This window comes from Daktulosphaira vitifoliae, unplaced genomic scaffold (genome assembly GCF_025091365.1).
Source record: "Daktulosphaira vitifoliae isolate Bord-2020 unplaced genomic scaffold, ASM2509136v1 Scaffold_1, whole genome shotgun sequence".
NCBI lineage: Eukaryota > Metazoa > Arthropoda > Insecta > Hemiptera > Phylloxeridae > Daktulosphaira > Daktulosphaira vitifoliae.
The window spans coordinates 17316873-17341474 of NW_026099572.1; the positions used below are offsets into that span (position 1 = coordinate 17316873).

Sequence of the window (24602 nt, forward strand, 5' to 3'; positions counted from 1 at the left end):
CACAATTTCATACTAAATTTAAAAACTATAATTAGTATTTATTCATATATTATATTTTAAAATCAAAGAACTACTAATCAGGATATAATTAAAGAAATAAGAGTTCATGTTGCTTTTAAAATATTTCACCAATTTCTCTAAAGGAAACACTATCTACAGATTTGCATCGAAGCGTTTCTTATGATAGTGATTTTAATCACTGTCAGATATCATCTATACTTATCTCATCTATGCCACGTCTATACTGTGCCTCGACCCCACTGTGCTACCGTTTTTTTTTTTTATTAAAGCAGCTGTGTACGTCGGTAGTGCCTCGACGTAAACATAAAAAGTAGTACACAAATTAACTAATGTTTTTGACGACGAGTTCGTCGTTTTAAGCTCTTCTCAAGTCCTCCCGTTGGATACATTGGTCAGCCCCAATCCCTCTAATTAGTGAACTACTAAAGGGGTACAGTTTAGACCCGTCAGCACGGTCAAACTCAAAAAAAAAAGTAGCTGACTGAAGTGTGACTTCTCGTAAGCAACCAGCACATCTACCTTTTCACTATACCTACTAAAGACGGTTAAGCCCAAAAACTAGCCAGTACGCACACTAATTATTAAGATCGACTAAAGGACTAATAGTCCGACCTCGACTCTTGCCGCACACACACACACACACAATTTTTAATAGCACGACGGATATAAAGTATTTACTCTCAAGTATAGATTTTTAAGTTGTTATTTTATTTATGAAACGTAAAAACATAAAGTATAAATGTAATATACTATATCAACACTATACTTATCATCTTTCTCTTTTATATTCTTTTTCTTATCATTATTAATTTGCTTACCCTGCGTTTTCCCTTTATATGGCATTATTATATTGCTTAAGAATTTAGAAATTGCTTATTACTAACCCAACTTATATTATACTAGTATCGACGTTATTTAATATTTCCTCAGCTTTTACTACACAGTCTCTTTTAATATACTTATTGGATCAACATTAAAAAATGCAAACATTCTTCCTAAAAATATTTTCTAGTAAAATATTAAAAAAGGGGTTACTTAAATAAAATTTAAGTAGAAAATTATAACAACATAAAAAGGATCTTTTTTTACATTAAAAAATAATATTTTTTGATTAACTTGAGTCAAGACGTCGATATACTCTTTTTAGCTTATAATATGTAATTTAATCATTTATTTATAATATGTTTAAAGTTTAGTTTATTTTCGATACATTTTCAATACTTTTCATACATAAGTTGCTATTCTTAATTCCCCTTTGGGAAGTGTAACGGTACGATTTTCAAAAATTTATATTAAATAATAGAGAAATATCTAAGGTATTTATAAAACAATTTCTTTTGATATACACTTTTCAAAAAGTTATCATAGTTCTAAGTATAAAAGTTTATATTTTAATACATTTTAAAAATTGTAAATTTTGGGAAATTCCCACCATTTACAGGAAACGAAAAAATTTAATCAGATTTTAGCTTTGATGCGAAGCTCAGAAGGTATTAATTTTGTAAATGTTCCGAAAATATTCACAGTTTTATTTAATGTTAAATTTAAGCTTATGTTATATACTTTACAATGAAAAAAAAAAAATTCGAAATACACATTTTCTTCTTGGTGAAAATGGCTACCGTATTCAAATATATACTATTTTTGTGTTAAAATTCTGGGTTTTGTATTTTAATTAATTTTAAAATATCTTACAAGGGGAATACACTGACTTTTATGAATATTATGAATATATAATTTATTTGTCGTAGAATAAAGTTCATAAGACATAAAAAATTAAACTTATTAAAAATTTTTCAATTTTTTAATGTCGAAAAAGTAATTTTTAAATTTGAATTAGCTTAAATTACTAATTTTATCATGCGACGAAAGCAACGAACAGATGCCCAATCTGTAACCCTTATGTCTTTCACGCTTAGGGTACGAAGATCGAATCCACCTGTGGTAATAATATTTTGCATTTTTTTAAGTTAGAAAAAAATGTTCAAATCATTTTATATTTATCTCATTTAGATTCAATAATTTCAATAAATATCAAGGATCCCTTCACTATAGGCCCACCTCGTAAGAAGAAATTTCTTATTCATGTTAATATAATTTTACTATGTAGTTTTTTTGTGGCTGCGATTTATTTTTCCAACCCTCACTTGACCTAATTTTCACATCGAAGCTAAAAATTGAAAAAATGTAAAAAATTAGCGATTTTTAAATTTGTAATTTTTTTGGAGATTTCCCGCATTTACGGGGAACGAGGAAATTTTTTTCAATTTTTGAGGTTAAAATCTTCGACTAGATACGATTTGTGATCTTTTGACGTATTGTTCATCAAAATCGGTCTAGCAAGAGCTGAGATTGAGCGTTCACAGACAAAAAAATAAATAAATAAAGAAAAAATCACATCATGGTAAAATTAATACCTTCTCAGCTTCGCGTCGCAGCTAAAAGTATTAACAGTGGTTGAAATAATGTTAAAAATAATATAATTTATTTTAGGTGAAAAGCTTATTATAACTTGAAAAGACAAATTTTTGATATTTAATATGAATATATTGTATTATATGTACGGATATATTCCTATCTAATTTTTCGTCCAATTACAAGTTAATATAATTTGGATCACTTAACTTAAAGAGGCGATGTTGCAGTAAAACCTGATGCACATTATCTCCATTATGAGACTCGGTTATTAAGATAAATATACAAATGTCAGACTTTCCAGAATTGAGAAAAAGTGGTAACAGACACACAAAAAAAAACATAATAAAAGTAATACCTTCTCAGTTTCGCAACAATATCATTATTATTTTTATTTTTTTATTATTAAGAAGATTCATGATAAAATATCGTCTATATGTATGTTAATTATAATCCTTGTCAACAATTTACTTAAAAATAAAAAACCTTGAATTTTATGATAGCACTTTCGCCATGTGCAATAGATTGTTAAATTTGTGTCTAATAGCTGATTGAATTATTTGGCCTTTTTTTTGGCCTTGAATATATCATAATCATTTTATTATATAATTAATTATTGTTATAACGTAAATTATAGTTAAATAAATTAAATTCATAACAGATTTTACTTATACTTTTATTTATTTGAAAGACATAATCTTTCTTAAATATAATTGAGTGAATAATCTAAGGCGTTTTACCAATAAATGGTCAAAAATTAACATTTATAGATTTAAGTAAAGAAAGATAATTTAAATTAAATTAAAAAAATCATTTTACACACATTATAGAGAACATGGATTTAATATAAAACAAAATTGCACACGTTGACCTTCGTTCACAAGATCACTCATATGTGATGTTTAAAATTTTATTCTTCACTTGTGAACATTATAACATACAGTTTGTTAGTCGGTTATGATAGTGAATACGCTTTTTTATTAAAATGGAGAGAAATAGTGCCAATAATACAGCTTTAAAAATATCTAATGCCTTTAAATCATTTAACAAACACAAAGTGATCAACAATTTAAATTTGAATGTGCCCACAGGTATTATGTAAGTATTTGAATAATGAATAATCCAGGCTTAAATAATTAATTACATTATGGGTATATATCAAAAAAGAAATAAGGATTAAATTATGATAATATTGTAAATAATAATTTTTCATTAGGTAATTTTAATTAACTAAAAAATATTTTATTAGATACACATCCAAAATTTATATAATTTGTTAATAACATTATTTTTGCAAAAATATATTAGAGATTTAGGTATACTTGGTTTGCTTTATCATAAAAGCTGTAACTTCTCAACCAATAAATTACGCAAATTGTTTCAAATCATTTTGAATAAAATATCAAAAAATATGCATTAAAAAATTTGATGGGGTGGTTAAAAACGTTTATTCTTTTTAATTATTCAACAGATTTATTTAAAATTAATTTTGTCTATGTATTGATATAAATAAAATAAAAATAGAAAGAGTAAGAAGTTTTACAAACATTGTTCATCATCATCAATCTGAAGAATTGAGTTTAAAATTTTTTATATAGTTGTAGTGTTAAATGATTATGGTTACCCTAATGTTTTTTGTTATTTAATGATATATAATTATACTAATTCAATAAAAATTACTGTCATGATAGACTAATATTNATTATGGTTACCCTAATGTTTTTTGTTATTTAATGATATATAATTATACTAATTCAATAAAAATTACTGTCATGATAGACTAATATTTTTGTTAATTTAAGAATTCGTTAACTATAAATCAAGGACTAAAAAATAGTAATTTAGAATAAAATTAAACTGATATAAACTAGTAAAAAACTATTTCTATTATTTTAAAAAATTAAAAAAAAAAATTTAGCTATGGACTTTTGGGACCAAGTGGCTGTGGAAAAACTACTTTATTAAGTTCAATAGTAGGAACTCAAAATTTAGATGCAGGAACGATAGATATAAATGCAGATACCACTTCACAGATTGGGTTTATGCCACAGGTACATAAAAAATGTTTCTTTGAAAATATTACTTTACTTGTAAAATAATATTGTAAAAAAAGGTAAATTATAGATGATTTCTAGACGACGCCAAACGCAACATTATATAAAGTATAAATTAATTGATTTTTTTTTTACTGAAGTTAAATAATTTCTTATTTACTACAAATTAAAAAAATATATGTTTAGTTTGCTTTATACTCTGTGTATACTTAATTTAATAGATTTATGATTTGAATATAGAGTTGTAATATATTTAAAATGCTTGTAAAATACTTCCCTGAAAAATTACTTAAATACTTTAATTGTGGTGTTTTGGAATACTACTCAAATAGTTTTTATAAATATTTGAAATTATTTTTTTGTTAAGACTTTTCACTGTTTTCACTTAATTCTTTAATATCTATTGCATAAATTAACATATATATATTGATGTATTTTCACACCTAAATGAAAACACTAATACATTTTGACATAATTAAAAATTTTTTTAAAATAATTATTATCTTTTTAGATTACGTTAAAATATATTTTATAATATTTATCATAAATTAATCAAATTTTATTTATTTCATAATGTCAAAATAACGAAAAATGTTAATGGATATATACAAATTTTAGAAGAAGTTCTCATTGAACTTTAAGTATTTTAATCCATAGTTTGTATGAAGCGCTGGTGTGTACAGCTTGTACTAGTGTATATTTACAACACATACTCCACTTACGTTCCTTATCCACACTATGTATTAAAATGTTCGTAGCTTATGGAGTACTTGTCCTAAAATAGATATCGATCCATCAACATTTTTTGTAATAAAAAAATCGTTACTTTGATAAAAATAATAAATTATTTTTTATTTTTTCTTATTAATGGTAAATAATAAAAATATACTTTAAACGAGTCTAAGTAAATAATTTAAAAAAAAAAATGTCAATAAAATAATAATTGTATCAAAAGTTGTAAGCATTGTCTGTTAGATCTGAGATACCTGTATATATATATTTATTTATTAACTGTTATTTTTTTGAGATTAAAAAAAAATGTTGAAACAATATGAATAAATTATTTTTATATTCCATGACTTTAGTTTTATACAAGAATTATTAATAAAACTAGTTTTTGTACGATGCGAATATTCAGAAGCCGCTTTGTTTTAGTTTAGCCTCGTCTAGTTGGTTCTAGATAGGTGATAAAAGGTCAGATGGGATAAAAGTGGGGAACCTTAGTTCAATTAAAGTTGTCTTACAACCATAATAGTTTATTAGACACAATAAATCAGGTAATCAACAAAAAATATTTCTGACATATTAAACAATATAAAATTAATTTATGTTATTTACATTAACTATTCGCAATATGCAAGAAACGCTTGAGTCTTAGTTAAGTATAAACAATACAATCAAATTAAGAATTAAATAAAAAATAAATATTATTATTAAGAGTAGCAAATAAAACAATGTATACGGATAAATACTGAATTGGTAATAATCAATGTTTGTATGAATGGGCTGTAAATTATTCGAAGTAATAAACTAAATTGTTACTCACTGACAGAAACAAATAATTTACAGATGGGCAATAGTGCATCAGGCAGAGGTAGCGAATGGCTAATTGGCCTGGAAATTGCATACTCTTAAAAAAACAATGGAGATTAATAAAACGACAACGTCGTATTAATATGTGATGACCAGGACACAATGCTAGAACGTAAATGCAATCATTACTGAAGAGCGACGGTAAAGCATACATACAAATCAAACTTGCAAAATTGAACGCAACTTATTACACGCACTACATTCGTGCGTATAATTTAACCAATGAGGTTTTTATCTAATCAGGCTAATTATGTCATTCGTCAACTGTAATAAATGATGCACACACGGCGTTTATGCTTAAGAGGACGTATATAGAATAAAATTATTTAACATAAATATTAATATACGCAACTCCTTTTAATGAGACAAGGAGCCCCGAAAAGGTACATTAATATAATAGAGGATATGTATAATGGCATTTGTACCAGAGTAAAAAGCGTAGAAGGATTAACAAAAGGGTTTAGGGTAAGAGTAGGAGTGCACCAAGGTTCTGTTTAAGCCCTTACTTATTTTCTATAGTGATGGATAAAACTACTAGAGAAATCCAGAAAGAGGTACCATGATGCATGTTGTTCGCTGATAATATAGTGTTAATAGGAGAAAATATGGAAGAAATTAATCAAAGACTAGAGGCGTGGAGATAAGCTCTTGAAGGAATTAAATTAAGAATAAGTATTATTCTTAATAAGTATATTAATTAATAATTATATTGACTAGGAGTTTGACAAAGGAGAATACGAGGTAGGTGAAATGAGAATATCAGTGACAATAAGCAATATTAACCAATTTTATAATAATTGAAGTTGTATGTGGTTGATATATAAAAAATATCGTAGCCTGTGTCTAGATTAAGGAACGGGAACAAATTACACGCGAGTACTTAAGCTACTCACGTAATAAAATAATACTACAGTTATGATTAATTAGGAAATTTGATTTAACTGTTAAAAAAATGATAAATGACATGAACAAAATATGAATGTATAAAAAACCAAGTCTACAATGAAAGGCTGACAACAAAAATAAAATCAAATATTTAAACAAATTCAAACAATATAACAAACATCACGAACGATAGTGGAACACATCTGTTAATTATAATCAGAAATTAATAAAAATCACTAGGAAAGATCTGGACAATCGCTCCTTAGCGTTCGCTAGATGAAAGAGAGAAAATTTGCTCTCCATAGATAAATAAAATAAAATAAATTTATAATAAAACAAAATAATTTATTAATCACAGCTCATTACATAAATATAATTATAAAAAGAAAACGATACCCGATCTCCGAAGAGACCCATCCGATGATCTATAATATGAGCACTCTAGCAATGACAGAAGGGATGACGAAGAGTCAACACCGATCTAATAGCAATATCAAATCGATAACGGCTAGTCTTTGGGAGTAATCAATACCGATAAAGAATTTGATTTTAATTATGGTTATTTTCTCTTGTCGCCTTATCTAGAAGATAGCCGCAAAATAATGAGTTGTTGACATCGCTGTGTCGGAAATTCATTCGCGCATTCTCTTTCACGATAAAAAATAAATAAATAGACAACAAAAATTATAAACGGTCCACCTTAGAATTTATGATGTTAGAAGAGGAAGAAAACTAAATTCATCTTACTTATATTTTGGTACAAGTAAACTTTCTATATATATTTTTTTAAAGATATATAAAAATTAAATTGATAAAACACTGTAATTCAAGTCTGTATTTAATAGCAGATTATTAGGCAAAAAATGTTTAAAATAATAAGTCATTATAAAAAAGTATATCAAAAATATTAAAATTTCATATATAATTATTTTCTTACAATAATTATAGTTCAAACTATAGCGATATTGCGTGAGGCGTTTTATAGGAATTATCTAAATTAAAATGATAATAAAATTAAACAAAAAAATGTTTTAATTTTTATTTTAGGAGTTACAATTGGATAAATATTTGACTATATACGATACCCTTAAATACTATGGAACTTTGTATAATATGACAGAAAAACAAATGTTAAGTAGGATTGAAGAACTATGTGAATTTCTTGAAATTAATTTTCCTGATAAACTCATAAAAGATTTAAGGTATTTAATCTTACAATCAGAATCACAAATTACAAGGTTTTAAGATAACAAGACTTTATATTATAAAAATCTTGTGACAACTGCTCTGTTAATGTGCACAGTGTAAAAGATAAAGAAAGGAAGCCAAAATTAATAAATTTAAAATTTATAAAATTTTATTTTTTAAAAAGAAAAATTGGTTTAATTTAAATACACCAATCATTACATATATTACAATAATTGTAATATAGTTAAAATTTAGTTACATTTAGCAACTTTTATAATTGAATAACTACACCCATTTGAAATAAATTGAGGTTTTAACACCCCAAACCCTCCCTAGTATGATATTTGATTATTTTCTTTTATCTAATGACCGACAAAGATACGTATAGTAAGAGGGAATATTTTTTATTGTTTCACAATATTTAAGTTTCGTTAAAAAAATGAGGTATCGTAAAATAATAGCACTTTCAAAAATAAGAAAAAAAGATTAAAGAAAATTTTTGTTGAGGTAGGGTGTAATGGAGTAATTCTACATGCACTCATTAAAAAATTCCCTCGTTCTCCGTAAATGAGGGGAATTTCTCAAAAAATTACAATTTTAAAAATCGGTAATTTTTTTAATTCTTTTTCTTAAAACTACCATAACTTTTTTTAAAAATGAACAAATTAACATCATTTTTTTTATAAATACCTTAGGTATTTATCTATCATTTGGTTTATTTTTGTGAACATTTGATCCTTTACGTGCCCACAGGAGGGGTTTTAATATGGTAACTTTTCCACAAATAATGACTTTTTCAACTCTGCTTTTGAAAATGTTCCGCCAATACTGACACTTTTATATATTTTTTGAAAAAGAAAAAGAAAAAATAGTATGGTTGCAGCACAGTGTTGATGTATCATAGTTGGAACAACTATAGATAATATCTGACAGTGATTGAAATCACTATCATAAGAAACGCTTCTTTCGAAGCTTGAATGAGCTTGAATAGTGTGGCTTGCTCGCTCACACGATGTGCAAGCGAAACTAAGCCTTTTTATATTATTTTTAATTACACTCATCATGGGATATCGTCAGTGCTTTTAGTGATTTTCAGTTTATCGTATAAATTGAAAATAACATTATTATTATTTTAAAATAAGATGCATAGTTTACATTTTGGGAAAACAGACGACTGTACATGTAGTATTCTGATTGTATATAGTAAATATTATATCTATAGTAATATGTAAAAACAATTTATTTTATTAAAATCAAGCCACCTCCTTATCTCATCAACAAAGTAAATCCTGCTTTTATTTTAACACCAGAACATAAAAAACTAATTTATATTTATGGAGTTATTAAGAAAGTCTTGTTAATTTATTGTTACATTTCGTATATGAGTATATATCAATCATATATACATATATATCTTATATGTATAGATTGTGTCAAATCAAGAGACTGAAACCGCTTTTTTTTGAAAACCGTTTAAAAACGATTATTTTCAGTTTTTTTAATTAAAATTAAAATCACATACAATTCAAAATCAGTTACTTAAACAAAAGCTTAAATCTATTATTTTTCATAACTGAAATACAAAACCAAAACTGCAAACAAAGCCAACGGTTCAGTCTCTGCTCATAATTTAACTGAGAATGCTTATAACTTTTGATCCATTCTGTTGAAATTTTTATGAAAACAATTATTGCTTTCTTAGATTTAAAGCACATTTTTTTTATAATTTATTCAAAGTAAAGTTTTTCATCTGTTTTGATATTGGAGAATTTATTTAAATGGGAATGAAGATAATTATTTAATGCTCATATCATAACTTTTTTTTTTTTTATACGGTCGACATAATGTTGGCCGCCCTGGAACTATTGTGAGGTATTGCTTCAGGGTGACCGACGTCACTATAAAACTTACACCGCCGTGTTGTGATTCAGCCCGAAATTAATCAAAAGCTGAGTCACAACACGAGGTGGCCTCCCCCGTTAGCCGGATCCCAGAGTGGGTTCCGTTGCCCAGGTCACACCATGTGGAGGTGGGGGTAGGGCTTTGCTATGGGTTGGCATAAAAATCACGAAACACATAAAACACACAAATAGCAAGAGGACAGGAGATACCTTAGGTAGGCTTTTCCAGCCCTCCCACCTCCTTGGGGCAGTCCCTGGCCCGGTGTCCCTCTGCCCTGCACGAGAAACACGCACCGGTCCGGTGGGACCCCTGCAGGCCGTCTGCACGTGCCCCCTCTCGAGGCACCTGTAGCAGCGCGGTCCCTTGTCCTTTGGGACCCGGATCCGGCACGTGCTCCATCCCTCCTCGTGTCAGCCCAACCAAAGGTTGCAAAGCCCTAATGGGCACTTCGCACCACACGTAGCGGCCTTTGCCACTCCCGTGCAGTCGGATTGACACCGAACTGGCAGGCACAGCGACCCCCTCTTTCGAGAGGATAGTGGTCAACGCCTCTACGACGTCCTCTTCTACTATCCACTTCTCCACGTCAAGCAGCATGAACGCCACGGACATCGCAGGGCGGTGTACGTGGACGTCCATGCCGTTCAGCGCCTCTTTAACCTTGGCAGCCAACAGGTCGGTCTGGGCCCTGGTACCCCACATATTATAACCTAAGATATGATGAATTTGGCATAAAATTAACAAAGGCTACTTAATTTCACTTTATATTAAATTCAAAAAAATTTTAATTACATTTTCTTGAATACAACCCATGATTTTTTTCCAATATTTTTAGTGTAATTAAAAAAGTTATTATCCTTTATGGGCAATTTTGACAAAAATGTAATCATTATTATTATTATTATTTAACTGTCATGTTGTAACCATTTATTTGTAAATAACTAAATAATTAAGATAAATATAACGCCAGGTTTTAAAGTGGCTCACTTTTAGATTACTGAGATATTGAATTTAAAATTACATCTCAATTAATAAAAATGTATGAACCAATTGAAAATTTTTATAATAACAAAATTTGTATATAATTTTGAGATAAATAAATGATTGAAATAAAAATAGCTTTGTAAACAAGACTTGGAACTTAATTCAATTAGTTGTAGTCATATTTAGAAGTATACTAAGAAGGTAATAATTATAAAAAGACATTTAGCGAGATAATTGAATAAAAAGTTATAAGTGTTGTCAGTTAGATCTGATACATCTTTATAGGTATATGAAAGTCTGCATTTATTTTATTATTTAATAATAGTTAAATTTTAGTGGTGGTCAATGTAGAAGGGTATCAATGGCAGTAAGTTTGATACACGATCCACAAATTATCATTTTAGATGAACCTACAGTTGGACTAGATCCAATTTTAAGTCACAAGTAAAATAAATTATTTAAATTAGCACAGTCAAATAAATGATACGATCACAGATGTGAATAATAAACTAGATTGCTAATTTGTGATAACGACTGAAGGCAAATAGTCGTCATCTTTATTAAGGTCAAATAATTTTTTCTCTATGATAACAAAGTAAGTTGTAAACGAAGTATAGGAAAAAATTGTTTGGCCTCAAAAAAGATGGCGGTTATTTGGCTTAACTGGTGAACAGAGGCATGATAGACCATTTAGCAATGTAGTTTATTATTTATATTTGTAAATACGATTAAAATAGTAATTTTCTTTTTTAGAATATGGAATTATTTAGTTGATCTTGTAAAAAATAAAAATAAAACAATTGTTATCACTACACACTACATTCAGGAAGCAGCTCAGGCAGATATGGTAAATTTTGATAAACAATGATAGAAAAGTAATAATTTTTCTTTTTGGCCTGAACAGAAATAGGTATGAGTCTTCTTATATTTCCTCGCCTTAATCCTAATTACTTATTTATCAGTCAATAATCATATCAGTCTAGTCTTAAGGTGTTCAGAAATGGGGACAAGCTAAACCATCTAATATTCGATCAATACAAGCCTTTCAAAATACATTACTATGAATGTTAACTAGAACGCCATGATATGTAAAAAATAATAATGTTGAAAGAAAGGAGTAAAAAATAATATTTAACTACTGTTTAAATAAAAGTATTATAACAATTTAATTTAGTAAAAGTAAAATTGACAAAAAATATAATATAAGACTGTAAATACAACACAACGAAAATGACAATACAACTGACTGTTACGTGAAAGTAACAAAAAAAAAACTATTTCCATAGTAGTCTGTTATTTTTTAATACTACATCAGCATAAATTATAAATGTTCTACATAAAAATAAATAATTACATTAAATTTTAATTTTAATTTCAACATCTCCTATCTTCTTCTTTTTTCTCACCTTAATTCCAATTATTAGGGGTCGGCCACCCTTATCCTAAATTACCACTTAACATGATCTCCCACATCATCAACGCTCACATCAGCTATCCTCATATCGCATTCAATAACTTCCCTTCATCTCTTTTTTGGTCTTCCTTTACCTCCTCTTCCTTCAGCATTCATTTCTATAACTGTCTTACAGCTTCCGATTTTTCTCTCCTCGTAACATGACCAAACCACCTAAGTCTATTTTCTCTGATCTTATCCACGATTGATGCTACACCTATACTTCCTCTTATATGCTCGTTCCTTATCCTATCTTCTCTAGTCATTCCACTCATCCATCTAAGCATTCTCATCTCTGCTATTCTCATTCTATGCTCTACTTATCAACTGCCCAACACTCTGAACCATACATTATAGCTGGTCTCACTACAGTCTTGTAAAATTTACCTTTTAGGCTCATAAGAATTCTTTTATCGCATAAGACACCAGACGCTTCTCTCCACTTCAACCACCCGCACTTAATCCTGTGTTTTACATCCTCGTAAATACTACCGCTCTTTTGCAAAACTGATCCTAAATACTTAAAACTTTTCACTTTTCCTATCACGTCCTGGCCTATTGTCACTGATGTCCTCATTTCACCTACCTCATGTTCTTCCTTGTCAAACTCGTACTCTACATACACTGTCGTACTCCTACTTATTCTTAAACTCTTTTCTTCAAGAGACGATCTCCACACCTCTAGCCTTTGATTAATTTCCTCCCTATTTTCTCCTATTAATATAGTGTCAGCAAACAATATGCACCACGGCAACTGTCCCTGAAAAGTAATAATTGTTCTTATTGGCTTGAACAGAATTAAGTATGAGTGCTTAATAAATATGAAAAATGTTTAACCAAAATCTTCAATTTTGAGATAAATTCTAAAATTTGTTTTTTAGTAAACAGGAAAGAAAATTTTAGTATATGGAGTGTTTAGAAAATAAGGAAACGGATTTCTATTGTTCTCATTATTTATGACAATCGAGCTGTTTCCTTAATTTCTAAATACTCTTTATATCAATTATATAAGAATATTTCATCAAATATAAATAGCAAATAAATTAAAAAATTAAATTTATCATTCCTTATTATCCTAAGAATTGTTATACCTTCTAACTTTTTCCTTGTTGGGTCACAGTGTTGGAACTCGTTAATAAAAAAAGTATTTATTTTTTTTATTACCTTTTATTTGTTTAGGCTTTTATTTTAATTTGTTATCAATATTTACCAAAGGTGTATGTTAGTTAATATTTTTTTTGGGGGTTATACAGGGTTAAATTGAATTTTTCTCGCTCAAAAAAAAAAAAAATAATTATAACTTTGATTTTTTAATTAATAATTTTAATTTTGTTAAATTTTTGTGGATGTTAAATTGATGTTAAACCAGGGGGACTAAAACTGTATAATCCTTTTACTCGATATCTATGATAATTAAAAAAGTATATTTAATTCATAATTAAATTAAAATCAAAAATATTTATATACATTAATCGGACATATTTTAAACTGATATAATAAAAGTTAATATTAACAGAATTTATTTATAAAATGTTTGTTATTAATACTAAAATAAATATGTAATATGTTTTAGATTGGATTAATGAGGCAAGGTAAAATAATAGAGGAAATGTCACCTATTAAATTTTTGAAAAAATACAATACAGATTCATTAGAAATAGCATTTTTAAAAATTTGTGAAAATATTAGTGAAGAAAAAGTATGAACACTTCTCAAATTTACCATGTTTATTTGATTACTGCTAAAATAAACAATAGTTATAAATCATTGATTTTTAAATAAATATATAAAATACCACTATGAGCAGTGAAAAGGTGTGATAATAACTTTTGGTGAATTCTTTGTCCATATATATTATAACACATATAATAACAGAAAGGTGACGTTTATCATTAAAGGTGACTTTAATTATCTCAAACACTATTTCCTAATCGTCATCTAATTATTATTATTTGTGTCAATTAAGATAAAAACTTTTTAATTTCCTTCAAAATTTTAAAATAGTTATTTTTAGAGTAATTAAAAATAAATAGGTCAATAACAGTTTTTAAAAAATACATCACAAACATTTTAATACATAAATCGGATTTTAAATATTGTACATACTATTTTAATATTAAAAATAAAATTTCTATTTTGTGTTTATTAATATACTTAAATATATAATATATTTGTTATTAGTCTAAGATTGGAATTTTGATTCAATGAAAGAATACACTAGAGGATATTTTCCCAGTAACAGATACTTTCTTGGGAATATTCTACTATTGATTATTACAGAGGAATATATTCTTTTTAGAAATATTAATAGAAAAATTATTTAAAATTAATAAGGGTATTAATGTCCTTTAATTTAGTTTAGCATAAATTTATTGTATTTACAGGCTGATTCTACTAACACTAGTTTTTCATTTCTCATTGAATAATCTTCACCCTTAAAAAAAAAAAATTAAGATACTTTAGTGTAGATTCAATCGAATGATTCTAAGTTAAAACAAATTTAACGAGAGAAAATTCTAATAACGTTGATTTTCCAAATTTATTTTTAAATCTTTTTTTAGTTAAAAAATTGATATTGAATAATTGGTCAACTTAGAGTTATTATTTAGTTATAATTTTATATAAAATTATAATTATTACTTATTTAAAGTTTTGAAATTAAGTCGTAGAATTTTAATATTTTTTGAATTTTTTAAAATATGTATTTTATATTTTAGGATATTGTCTCGAGTAATGATATAAATTTGACTGATCTGAAATATGTACATCATGGTTTAGATAAAAGTCGAAGTTATATCACATTCCACAGAATCCGGGCGTTAGTAAGGAAAAACTATTTGATTTCCTATAGAGATTACATGTAAAAACTCTAACTATTATTATTAACATTTGTTAAGAGTACTTTAAAAATTTAATACTAGATGTAAAAAACTTTTTTTATCTCCAGGTATTTTTTTTTTGCTTATGTTATGCCGTTATATCAAATATTTTTTACGAATATGACTATTGGCAATCGACTTACGCACAATACTATAGCTGTATCAAACAGCGAAATAAACATTTCCAAATGTAACAACATTAGCTCAATTAGTTGTTTGTTCGATGATTATGATAATGATGCGTTGAGTTGCGATATATTAAATTACTTAAAATCTCAAGATTATAATATAGTAAATATTTGTAATATGACTATAAAACCACTAAATTAAATTATAATTTTTAAAAATGTATTAAAACTTTTCATAAATTTTAATAATTGTAACTAATATATTTGAAAAATGCGTTCCTAAATTTGTATGTTATCCTAGGAATACTTTGAAGACAGCCATGAAGGATTGAAAGCAGTTGATACGGGTTTAGTTTCGGCCTTTATTAATTTCCCAAATAATTATACTAACGCTCTACGTCAGTACATTGTTCGAGATAATAGATTCACATTGAATGAAGTTTCTTTGGTTCATTTTGATAATACAAGTAAGTTTAAATAGTTAACCCAACCTATCCACAGGGAAAAATTTTAACATCCCCTATAAAATTTCAATTTACAACATTTATTTATTTTATTTAATTATTCCGCTTGTGACCTGAGGTATTGGAAATGAATCTTTGACACTGCTTTGTTATGATATCTACATATATAACACAAACAAATATTCAGTGTATTTGTCACGTATGTTATGATATTTTACATCTATTTGTTTAGTCATCTTATGAAACTCTGGGGTCTTTACTAATCTTATTGTGCTTTGGTTATACGCATACATAATAGGTGTACTTCCCTGTGTTTTCAGAAGGTCACCTTTTAGTAGCGACAACCATAAAAGTTTTTGTACTGCCTGACTAAGATATATATATATTTAGACTTAGTCGTTGATAGTGCAATTGTTCTTTTAAACTCCAAGCAATTATTCCATAGCCCATCATAAATATTAATATAATAAATCACCTATATAAACCCAACTTGATGTTGTTTTTCTCGTTACTGTATCCCTAGCGTAATTAGCATAACTGTATTCTACGAGGTTGTGCACAACAATTTAAAACAAGTCTAACTTTATACCAGTCATTTGCCTTGTACTGAGTACGGTAAATCCAAAAGTTATTAATAAATTTTTTGTTCTCTAGTAAATTAATTATTCTATCCCGAGGTTTTCTTCAATGACGAAAGTTTTTCGTCCATTGCTTTTCTCCAACTTTCCGTGATTTCTATTAACAAAGCATCTTAATAAATGGTCGGATCATCAGATCTCGAATAAATTGTTTCTACCCTGTACCTGAGTGGTTTTCTTGTATATTGTTTATCTCTTAGTTTCATTTTATATGACCCCGATATATCTGTAAAATTTAATATATAATCGCTGTATTAACTGCTTTTAGTCCACAAACTTTTTGGCAGATGTTTACTAGAAATTACTTTTTTCGCAGCTTCAACAATAGTGCACATATTTCGTTCAGCTGACCCATTTTGCTGAGGTGTATATGATGCACTTGTTTGATGTTGAATACATTATTTTTCTATAAGTATTTTAATATCAGTATTCTATATCATTTTTGCTAATATATCTTTATAATTTTTAGTATAGTTTTAATATTTATACGGCTTTTGAAATAAAAATATATTCTCAAATCATTTACATTAAAATGATTTTATATTTCATAACATATTTTAGGTGTATTATTAAAAAATCAAATTGTCTTCGATTTGTATCAAGGAGTTTATGATGTTATGATAAATGTAACCAGTCGATGTACTTCCATCAAAAATTCATTCAAAGTTCCATTAGTAAGCTTTATAATTTTATTAATTTTTGCATTACCTATATAATAAGATTTTTTATTATAAATATCTAAAAGTTAGTTTTTGAATCGGAACTTATATTTATCATAATATTAATTATTTTGCTATCCTTTTTTAACATGAAAAAAATGTATTTTGTAATTATCATTGTTTATTGAGTATATATTTTCGCATATATTTTGAGTTGGTTTTGTAGAGTTATGAGAGCTAATGTTTAACTATTGTTAAGGGTTCTTTACTTTAAAAAATATTTTCTTAAGTAATAAAAACAATAGTTCTCAATTTTTAAAAGAGCTTAGCTGTACTTTTTGTCTTAAGAAAAGGTATTTTCATAGAAAGGGGCAAATGAAGATAAACTATATTGTCGAAAATAAATAAGTCGTGAAGATAGAGGTATAAAACATTTGTTTTGCATATTCTTAAAATCTTGAGCGCATCTATTGTTATGATAAAATTAATTTTTATCAATAAAGACCGGAACACATTATTTTCAAGAAATGTTTCAGTTTAAGTAAACTATAATGTCTCAATAACGTACAAAAACCACAATTGTGATATATCTACTCATAAGAAATACTATGTGCTCAAAGGAACTATAAAATCATAAAGCAAAAATATTAAGTTGGTGGTGACAACCAAATTATAATAAAATATTATAAAATGCTTCTATTAAACTTATATTTAATAATTGAGATTTTAATTATTATTATTGAATTTGAAGTGATTCCAACTATGCTTGATCCACACTACTTTAGGTTACAACTGTACTGGTTTTTTTTATTTTGTTGCAGAATATTAAAAAACTATATGGTGCTAAGGCGAATAGTCTCAGACATGTCATTATTGGAAAAGAACTCATTTTGTAAGTTTATTTATCATTTATCATTATATATAAGAAGCCTTATTATTAGAGATTGTATATTTACTTTTTTTTGTCTGCCAATAGGTACTGAAATACTAAATATCTATTCCATAACGTTGGGATGTGAAAGCATAAATATTCGAATAAATATATTTTCAGTTTAATTCAAAATTAAGCTAATTTATATAAATTAATTTACAGTGTGTCAATATAGTCTTTGAGTTCAAACTCCACGAAATTTTTTTTGCGTTATTATCTTATTATTAGCTTCGATGCGAAGCTGAGAATATTGGTTTTACTAAGATGTGTTTTTTTTTTTTTTGTGTCTGTTACCACTTTTTCTCAGCTCTCACCGAACCGATTTCTTTCAATGATACGTCAAAAGATCACAAATCGTATCTAGTCGAAGACATTACCCTTAAAAATTGAAAAAAATTCCCTCGTTCCCCGTAAAAGGGGGAAACCTCCAAAAAAATTACAAATTTAAAAATCGCTAATTTTCGAAATTTTTTCAATTTTTTTTACTTAAAAGTGCCATAACTTTTTCAAAAATAAACATATCAATATAATTCTTTTTTTTTAGATGCATAATATCATTACCTTTCATTTGGTATATTTTTTTCATAAATTTAACCCTTAACCTGCCCACAAGGGGGGATTTAAAATGACAACTTTTTCACAAAAAATTAATTTTTTTAACTTAAATTTTGAAAATGTTCCGGAAGGTCTGACACTTTTATATATATCTTAAATTAAAGCTAATGTAATATGCTTTATCATGAAAAAAAAAAATTTCGGACTTTATCTTATCTTCATGGTGAAAATGGCTACCGAATGCTATTTTTGTGTGAAAATTTTCGATTTTGTATTTTCCATTTTTAACTTTATTATGCTATAACTTTTTGAAAAATGTATGAATCATTACAATTTTTTTATGAGAAGTAGTATTTATATAGATCTTTCATTCGACATACTGTTTTTTTAAATCGGACCATTTCCCTAAATACAGGGGGGATTCAAAACATAAAAATGCATATAGAAAGTAGAACTTTTTCAACGTAACTTTTGAAAGTGTTCCGGAAGGTCTGACACTTTTATATATATCTTAAATTAAAGCTAATGTAATATACTTTATAATGGTAAAAAAAAATTTCGGACTTTATTTTATCTTCATGGTGAAAACAGACATTAAACTTAATAAAAAAAATACGATTTTTGTAAAAAAATTCTTTTTTATATTTTTAACTTTATAATGCTATAACTTCTCGAAAGATGTATGGATCAATATAATTCTTTTTTTTGTAGATGCATGATGTCTTTACCTATCATTTGGTATATTTTTTTTATAAATCTGACTTTTTACCTGCCTACAGGGGGGGATTCAAAATGACAACTTTTTCACAAAAAATTGACTTTTTCAACTTAAATTTTGAAAGTGTTCCGGAAAGTCTGACACTTTTATATATATCTTAAATTAAAGCTAATGTAATATACTTTATCATGGAAAAAAAAAATTTCGGACTTTATTTTATCTTCAAGGTGAAAATGGCTACCAAATGCTATTATTGTGTGAAAATTCTCAATTTTTTTTTTTACATTTTTAACATTATAATGCTATAACTTATTGAAAAGTGTATTGATCAATATAATTTTTTTATGGGAAATACTATTTTCTAATAATCTCTTTTTTATTCTACATACTTTGTCTTAATCAGGATATTAATAAGGAACTAGCAGTTTATGAAGCTTTTGGAATAATCCACCAATTTTTTAAAATTAAACACTATCTAAAGATTTGCATCGAAGCGTTTTTTTTTGATAGTGATTTTAATCACTGTCAGATATCATTATACTTGATCCAACTATGCCACGTAACCACTGTGCCGCGACCCCCCTGTGCGGGGTTTTATTTTTTTTGTTTTCACTAAGACTTTTTTAGGACAGCGAAAAAAAATTATATATGCACGAACTTACAACTCTGGTTATTTTTTAGACATAATAATTTTAGAATGGTAGTAGTATTTGGAAATGTAAAAAATTTTATACGAATTTTCATATTATAAAATTTCAAAATCATATAATTTTATTGAAAAAAAAATTTGATCAATATCATCTGGAGTCAGGAACAAAGTTTTTTTTACTAATTAAAGTTTACAAATTATCCTCAATTTAGTTAAATTATGATAATAACTTCATTTTTAATTAATTTTTTTTAGTATGGCTTTTTATTTTGCAAGTGCTTGCTCAGCAACTTTTATGCTTTTGGAAAAACTTGATGGTTTACTAAGTAGATCAATGGTAGCAGGTATATATTGTAGAATTTCATTTATGACTAAAATTTTTAATATGACTTTTGATGATTTCAGGTGTATCTATAGTAGAAGTTGTAATATCATTACTCCTTGTTCAATCGATTGGATTTACTATACAAAATACTTTGTTTGTACTTATCTCACTATTTATTTTCGAAAATCCAATTGAGATATCATTTGGATTGTGGTTAATACCTTTCTTATTGACACTCATCAGTGTGAATGGTTTTCTATACGGTAAATAAGTATTATTATTATTATAAATAAGTATATTTATTCTGTACGAATTAATTTTTTAAATATAAAATTATAAAATTATGTTACATAACATTAACTCATAGTTATACCATTAAGTCAAATTTAAATGAGAACCTTTCAAACAATAAATTTTATAATTTAATACATTTATTATATACCTATAATGACAATCGTGTACTTAAAATCTATAATTTAAATTTAGGATTGATTGCATCTGCAGTATCAACAAATAGTGTTTCTGTTATGTTTTTGACATTTGGATATAACCTATCTGAAGCATTTATAGGAGGTAATATTTAGTGATGTAAAACTTCTAAGATTATTTAACAATATATATTTAGTCTAAAAATAAGTAATAATTACTAATAATGTGACTAACAAACATTTCATGATAAAACAAAATAAATTTTTATAAATATAAGTCGATTCTTTTAACGCTGGTCACTTGATTTATCTTTAAATAATATATTTTTTCTTTTTTTTTGTTAGTTACTTATGTATCTATATTTATTTATTATAAAATAATTTTGAAGTTCATCTCTTATGTCTTATAAGGGTATCAGCTTTATTTATTTAAATAATAACATACATTTTTAACTAGTTTATAAAATAGAAAATGATCTAATTAAAAAAATGTAGCTAACTCTCTATCCGTCGACAGTCTAAACACCTGTCTTGGAGAATCAATGGTTACGAAAACTCTTATTTTGGGGGAGACTGCTATGGCCCTAATGGGTTTAAAAAAGCGAAAAAAAATTATATTAAAAGAATTTGAGTGGCCAACGAAAAAAAAATCATTCTTACAGGAGGTTCACGATGTTTTTACAAATTTGATAACTTGTGATCTATAAAGTATTTAGTGTTAATTTTAACTTTCTTTTTAATAGTTTGTATATTTATAAACTACGTTAAAATTATATTTATTATTATTTTTTTTTTAATAATAAAAATAAATCACATTTTTTATTTAAATTACAAAATAGCCATTTTTAGAGCTTTTTATACTAAAAAACGTTATGGATTAATAATAATTTCAGAATAAGTATTTATTATGTTAGAAGCATTTTAATACTTTGAGTGGCTAATGATGTAGTGAAGTTGGATGAAGCTCATATTAGTGTACGAGTATACTTCTACTGGTAAACTTAAGTATTTAAAGTTTTGTAAAACAATAAGTTCTCAGGTTAAAATTGTTATTGACCCATACAATTTTTTTATAAGAAAAGTTCTAAAATCAGTTGCTTTGAAAAGTTAAAAAAAATATGATAAAAATTTTCAATTTTAGCTTTGATGCGAAGCTAAGAAGGTATTGGTTTTACTATAATGTGTTTTTTTTTTGTGTCTGTTACCACTTTCTCTTAGTTCTAACAAAACCAATTTCTTTCAACGATACGTCAAAAGATCATAAATTGTATCTAATCGGAGACAATACCCTCAAAAATTGAAAAAATTTCGCTCATTCACCGTAAATGGGTAAAATTTCCAAAAAAATTACAAATAAAAAAATGCATAATTTTCGAAATTTTTTCAATTTTTTTTACTTAAAACTGCCATAAATTTTTCAATAATGATTATATCGCTTTATTTCTTTTTTTTCGGATGTATAATGTCTTTATCTATTATTTTGTATATTTTTTTATAAATTTGACTTTTTACCTGGCCACAGGGGGGATTCAAAATGACAACTTTTACACAAAAAATTAACGTTTGAAAGTGTTCCGGAAAGTCTGTCTCTTTTATTAACACGCTTATATTAGTTTCACATGTATGTGTGATGTGTGTTGTGTGTTTGTAACTTTCCACGGGGCACGTGTTATTATTCTCGCGTATCTCGTCGTCTAGACTAGACGTCGTAACGCATTTACCCCACCCCGCTCACCAATCGCCGAAAACACTAATCCTTTATAATTTTATATTTTTGGTTTTCGTACCATGACACTCGTGCGTGACATTAATTATATATATATAAACAAATTTTTATTTTGGCTGACCAATACCATGTAATGCCTTACGTATATATATTTATATATTCCTATCGCCGCTGCTGCCGTTTATACCTTAGGTATAACGTTCCCCCCGCCCACAAAACAAGGCTATACCTAGTGCATGATACGTTTACGTACTTATGTCGCTTTACANAAGAGATATAAAGTATTCATTCCGATTACGAGGGATGATTTCCGTATCGTCATTTTTCGTCACTACCTCCACGTTCCGGGAGTGAGTAATTTACGCGCCTGCTGCTTTCCTTGGATGTGGTAACCGTTTCTCAGACTCCCTCCCCGATATCGAACCCTGATTTCCCGTTACCCGTCACAACCATGATATTGATAGTAACTACTATCATAACATGAAACTAAAAAGTAAAAAATAAATATAGTTTAAAAAAACTTAAAAAACACGCTTCTAAAGTTCATCGAACTAAAAAGTTAAAAATTATTTTTAACTTTTTAGTTCGATGTGCTTTAAAAGCGTGTTTTTTTAAACTATATTTTGAAATTCTATATTTTAGTAAATGTATTAGAACTCTAACGTTAAAAATATTCATTTTTTGTGTAGATTATATTTGGCCGTTAATCTCGCAACCATGGTATCTACAAATAATTTCTTACAACTTACCTATTACTGTTTATGGAAGATTAATTACAAATATAACCGTAAAAGCACTGCCATTAAGTCATCCAATAATATTGATAGATTTGACAAAAGCTATTGGACACATTTTTCTTCATGTGGGAGCCGCGTTCATTATCAAATATATCAAAAAAGATGCTTGGGTTCTACAGAATTAAACAAAAAATTACTGTTTAAAGATTTTAAGTTTTATATGCTATTGTAACAATAATTTTTCATATTTTAAAGACTTATTATAATACATATATTGTTATGAATTAAACGTTTTTAAATCATCATGTATAATTGCTTAAATTTAAACCTTTCAAAAAATACGCAATACGCTTTGAAATTGTGGAATCCCTCCAATATATCTAAATTCTGAGGCATGTGTATCTTTCACATTTAGTACGGATAGTTTGTGATTTTACTTTGTAAAATTCGTATTTTTAAAGTTTACAAATTTAATATTTTTAAAATGTTTCATAACCAGGAGTTCTTTAAATATTATATTTATCACATATAAATTTGAGGACTTTATTTTGTCTATTTGAATGTAAAATTATAAAACATGTAAAAAGGCTTTTGGAGCTTAAAATTTTCTGAATACTGACACGGCCCGTAATAGCGCACCATTCGTTTACAATGAACTAGCACGTTATCCGGTTGTGATTATCAGCTGTCCACCGTTGCACTCATTAGTGTTGACGATAACACTAGTTTGTCTTGTCTTGTGGTCGGTAGATAGGACAGGTCAGGGGGTGCACGTCGGTGATTATGTATACCAGTTGGTTTGTGACTTACATCCGCCGCACGTGTCGTCGAAAAATAGATATATTGACTTTATATCGGACTTTAATATTGTAAACCGTGTTTTTAATTAATTTAATTTTATGGATATAGTTAAAGGTGTAATAAATTGAATCCACAATTATTTTAATCATCGTGTTACATTTAATTTATCATTAAACAACTTTTATATACCATACCAATACAAATTTGCTGTAATTAAAAATTCTGAAAAATACAATTTTTTGGTAAGTAAAATAATTTTAAAGTTTCAAATTATTGTCTTTAAAGAAGATATTCACAATTAAAAACTAAATATAACACTTATGTAAAAAAGAATATCATCTACGTGATGATTACATTTAGTTACTAGGTAAAATTAACATCGAAGCAAAAAGGGATTTTTCAAAGCTAATTTTATGTTGGTTCCAGTAAAATACCAAAGTTGAAATTTTTACCATAGGACTCAAAATAT

At 27.0% G+C, this 24602-nt stretch overlaps 1 protein-coding gene and 1 long non-coding RNA gene across 2 annotated transcripts in view; one reads left to right on the forward strand and one right to left on the reverse strand.

Annotated features, from left to right (window-relative positions):
• Nucleotides 1-24602, reverse strand: part of LOC126910513 (uncharacterized) — a 39652-nt gene that overhangs the window by 2490 nt on the left and 12560 nt on the right. The gene's annotated exons all lie outside the window — the stretch shown is intronic.
• LOC126910454 (ABC transporter G family member 23-like) lies at nt 3344-23634 on the forward strand. Its single transcript, XM_050693039.1, has 15 exons — nt 3344-3534; nt 4355-4487; nt 8016-8170; nt 11379-11486; nt 11796-11889; nt 14069-14194; nt 15213-15355; nt 15443-15665; nt 15804-15969; nt 17166-17278; nt 18085-18155; nt 20372-20460; nt 20522-20704; nt 20928-21014; nt 23285-23634. Exons 1-15 carry the CDS (start codon nt 3422-3424, stop codon nt 23515-23517), a joined length of 2037 nt encoding a protein of 678 aa, XP_050548996.1. The 5' UTR covers nt 3344-3421; the 3' UTR covers nt 23518-23634.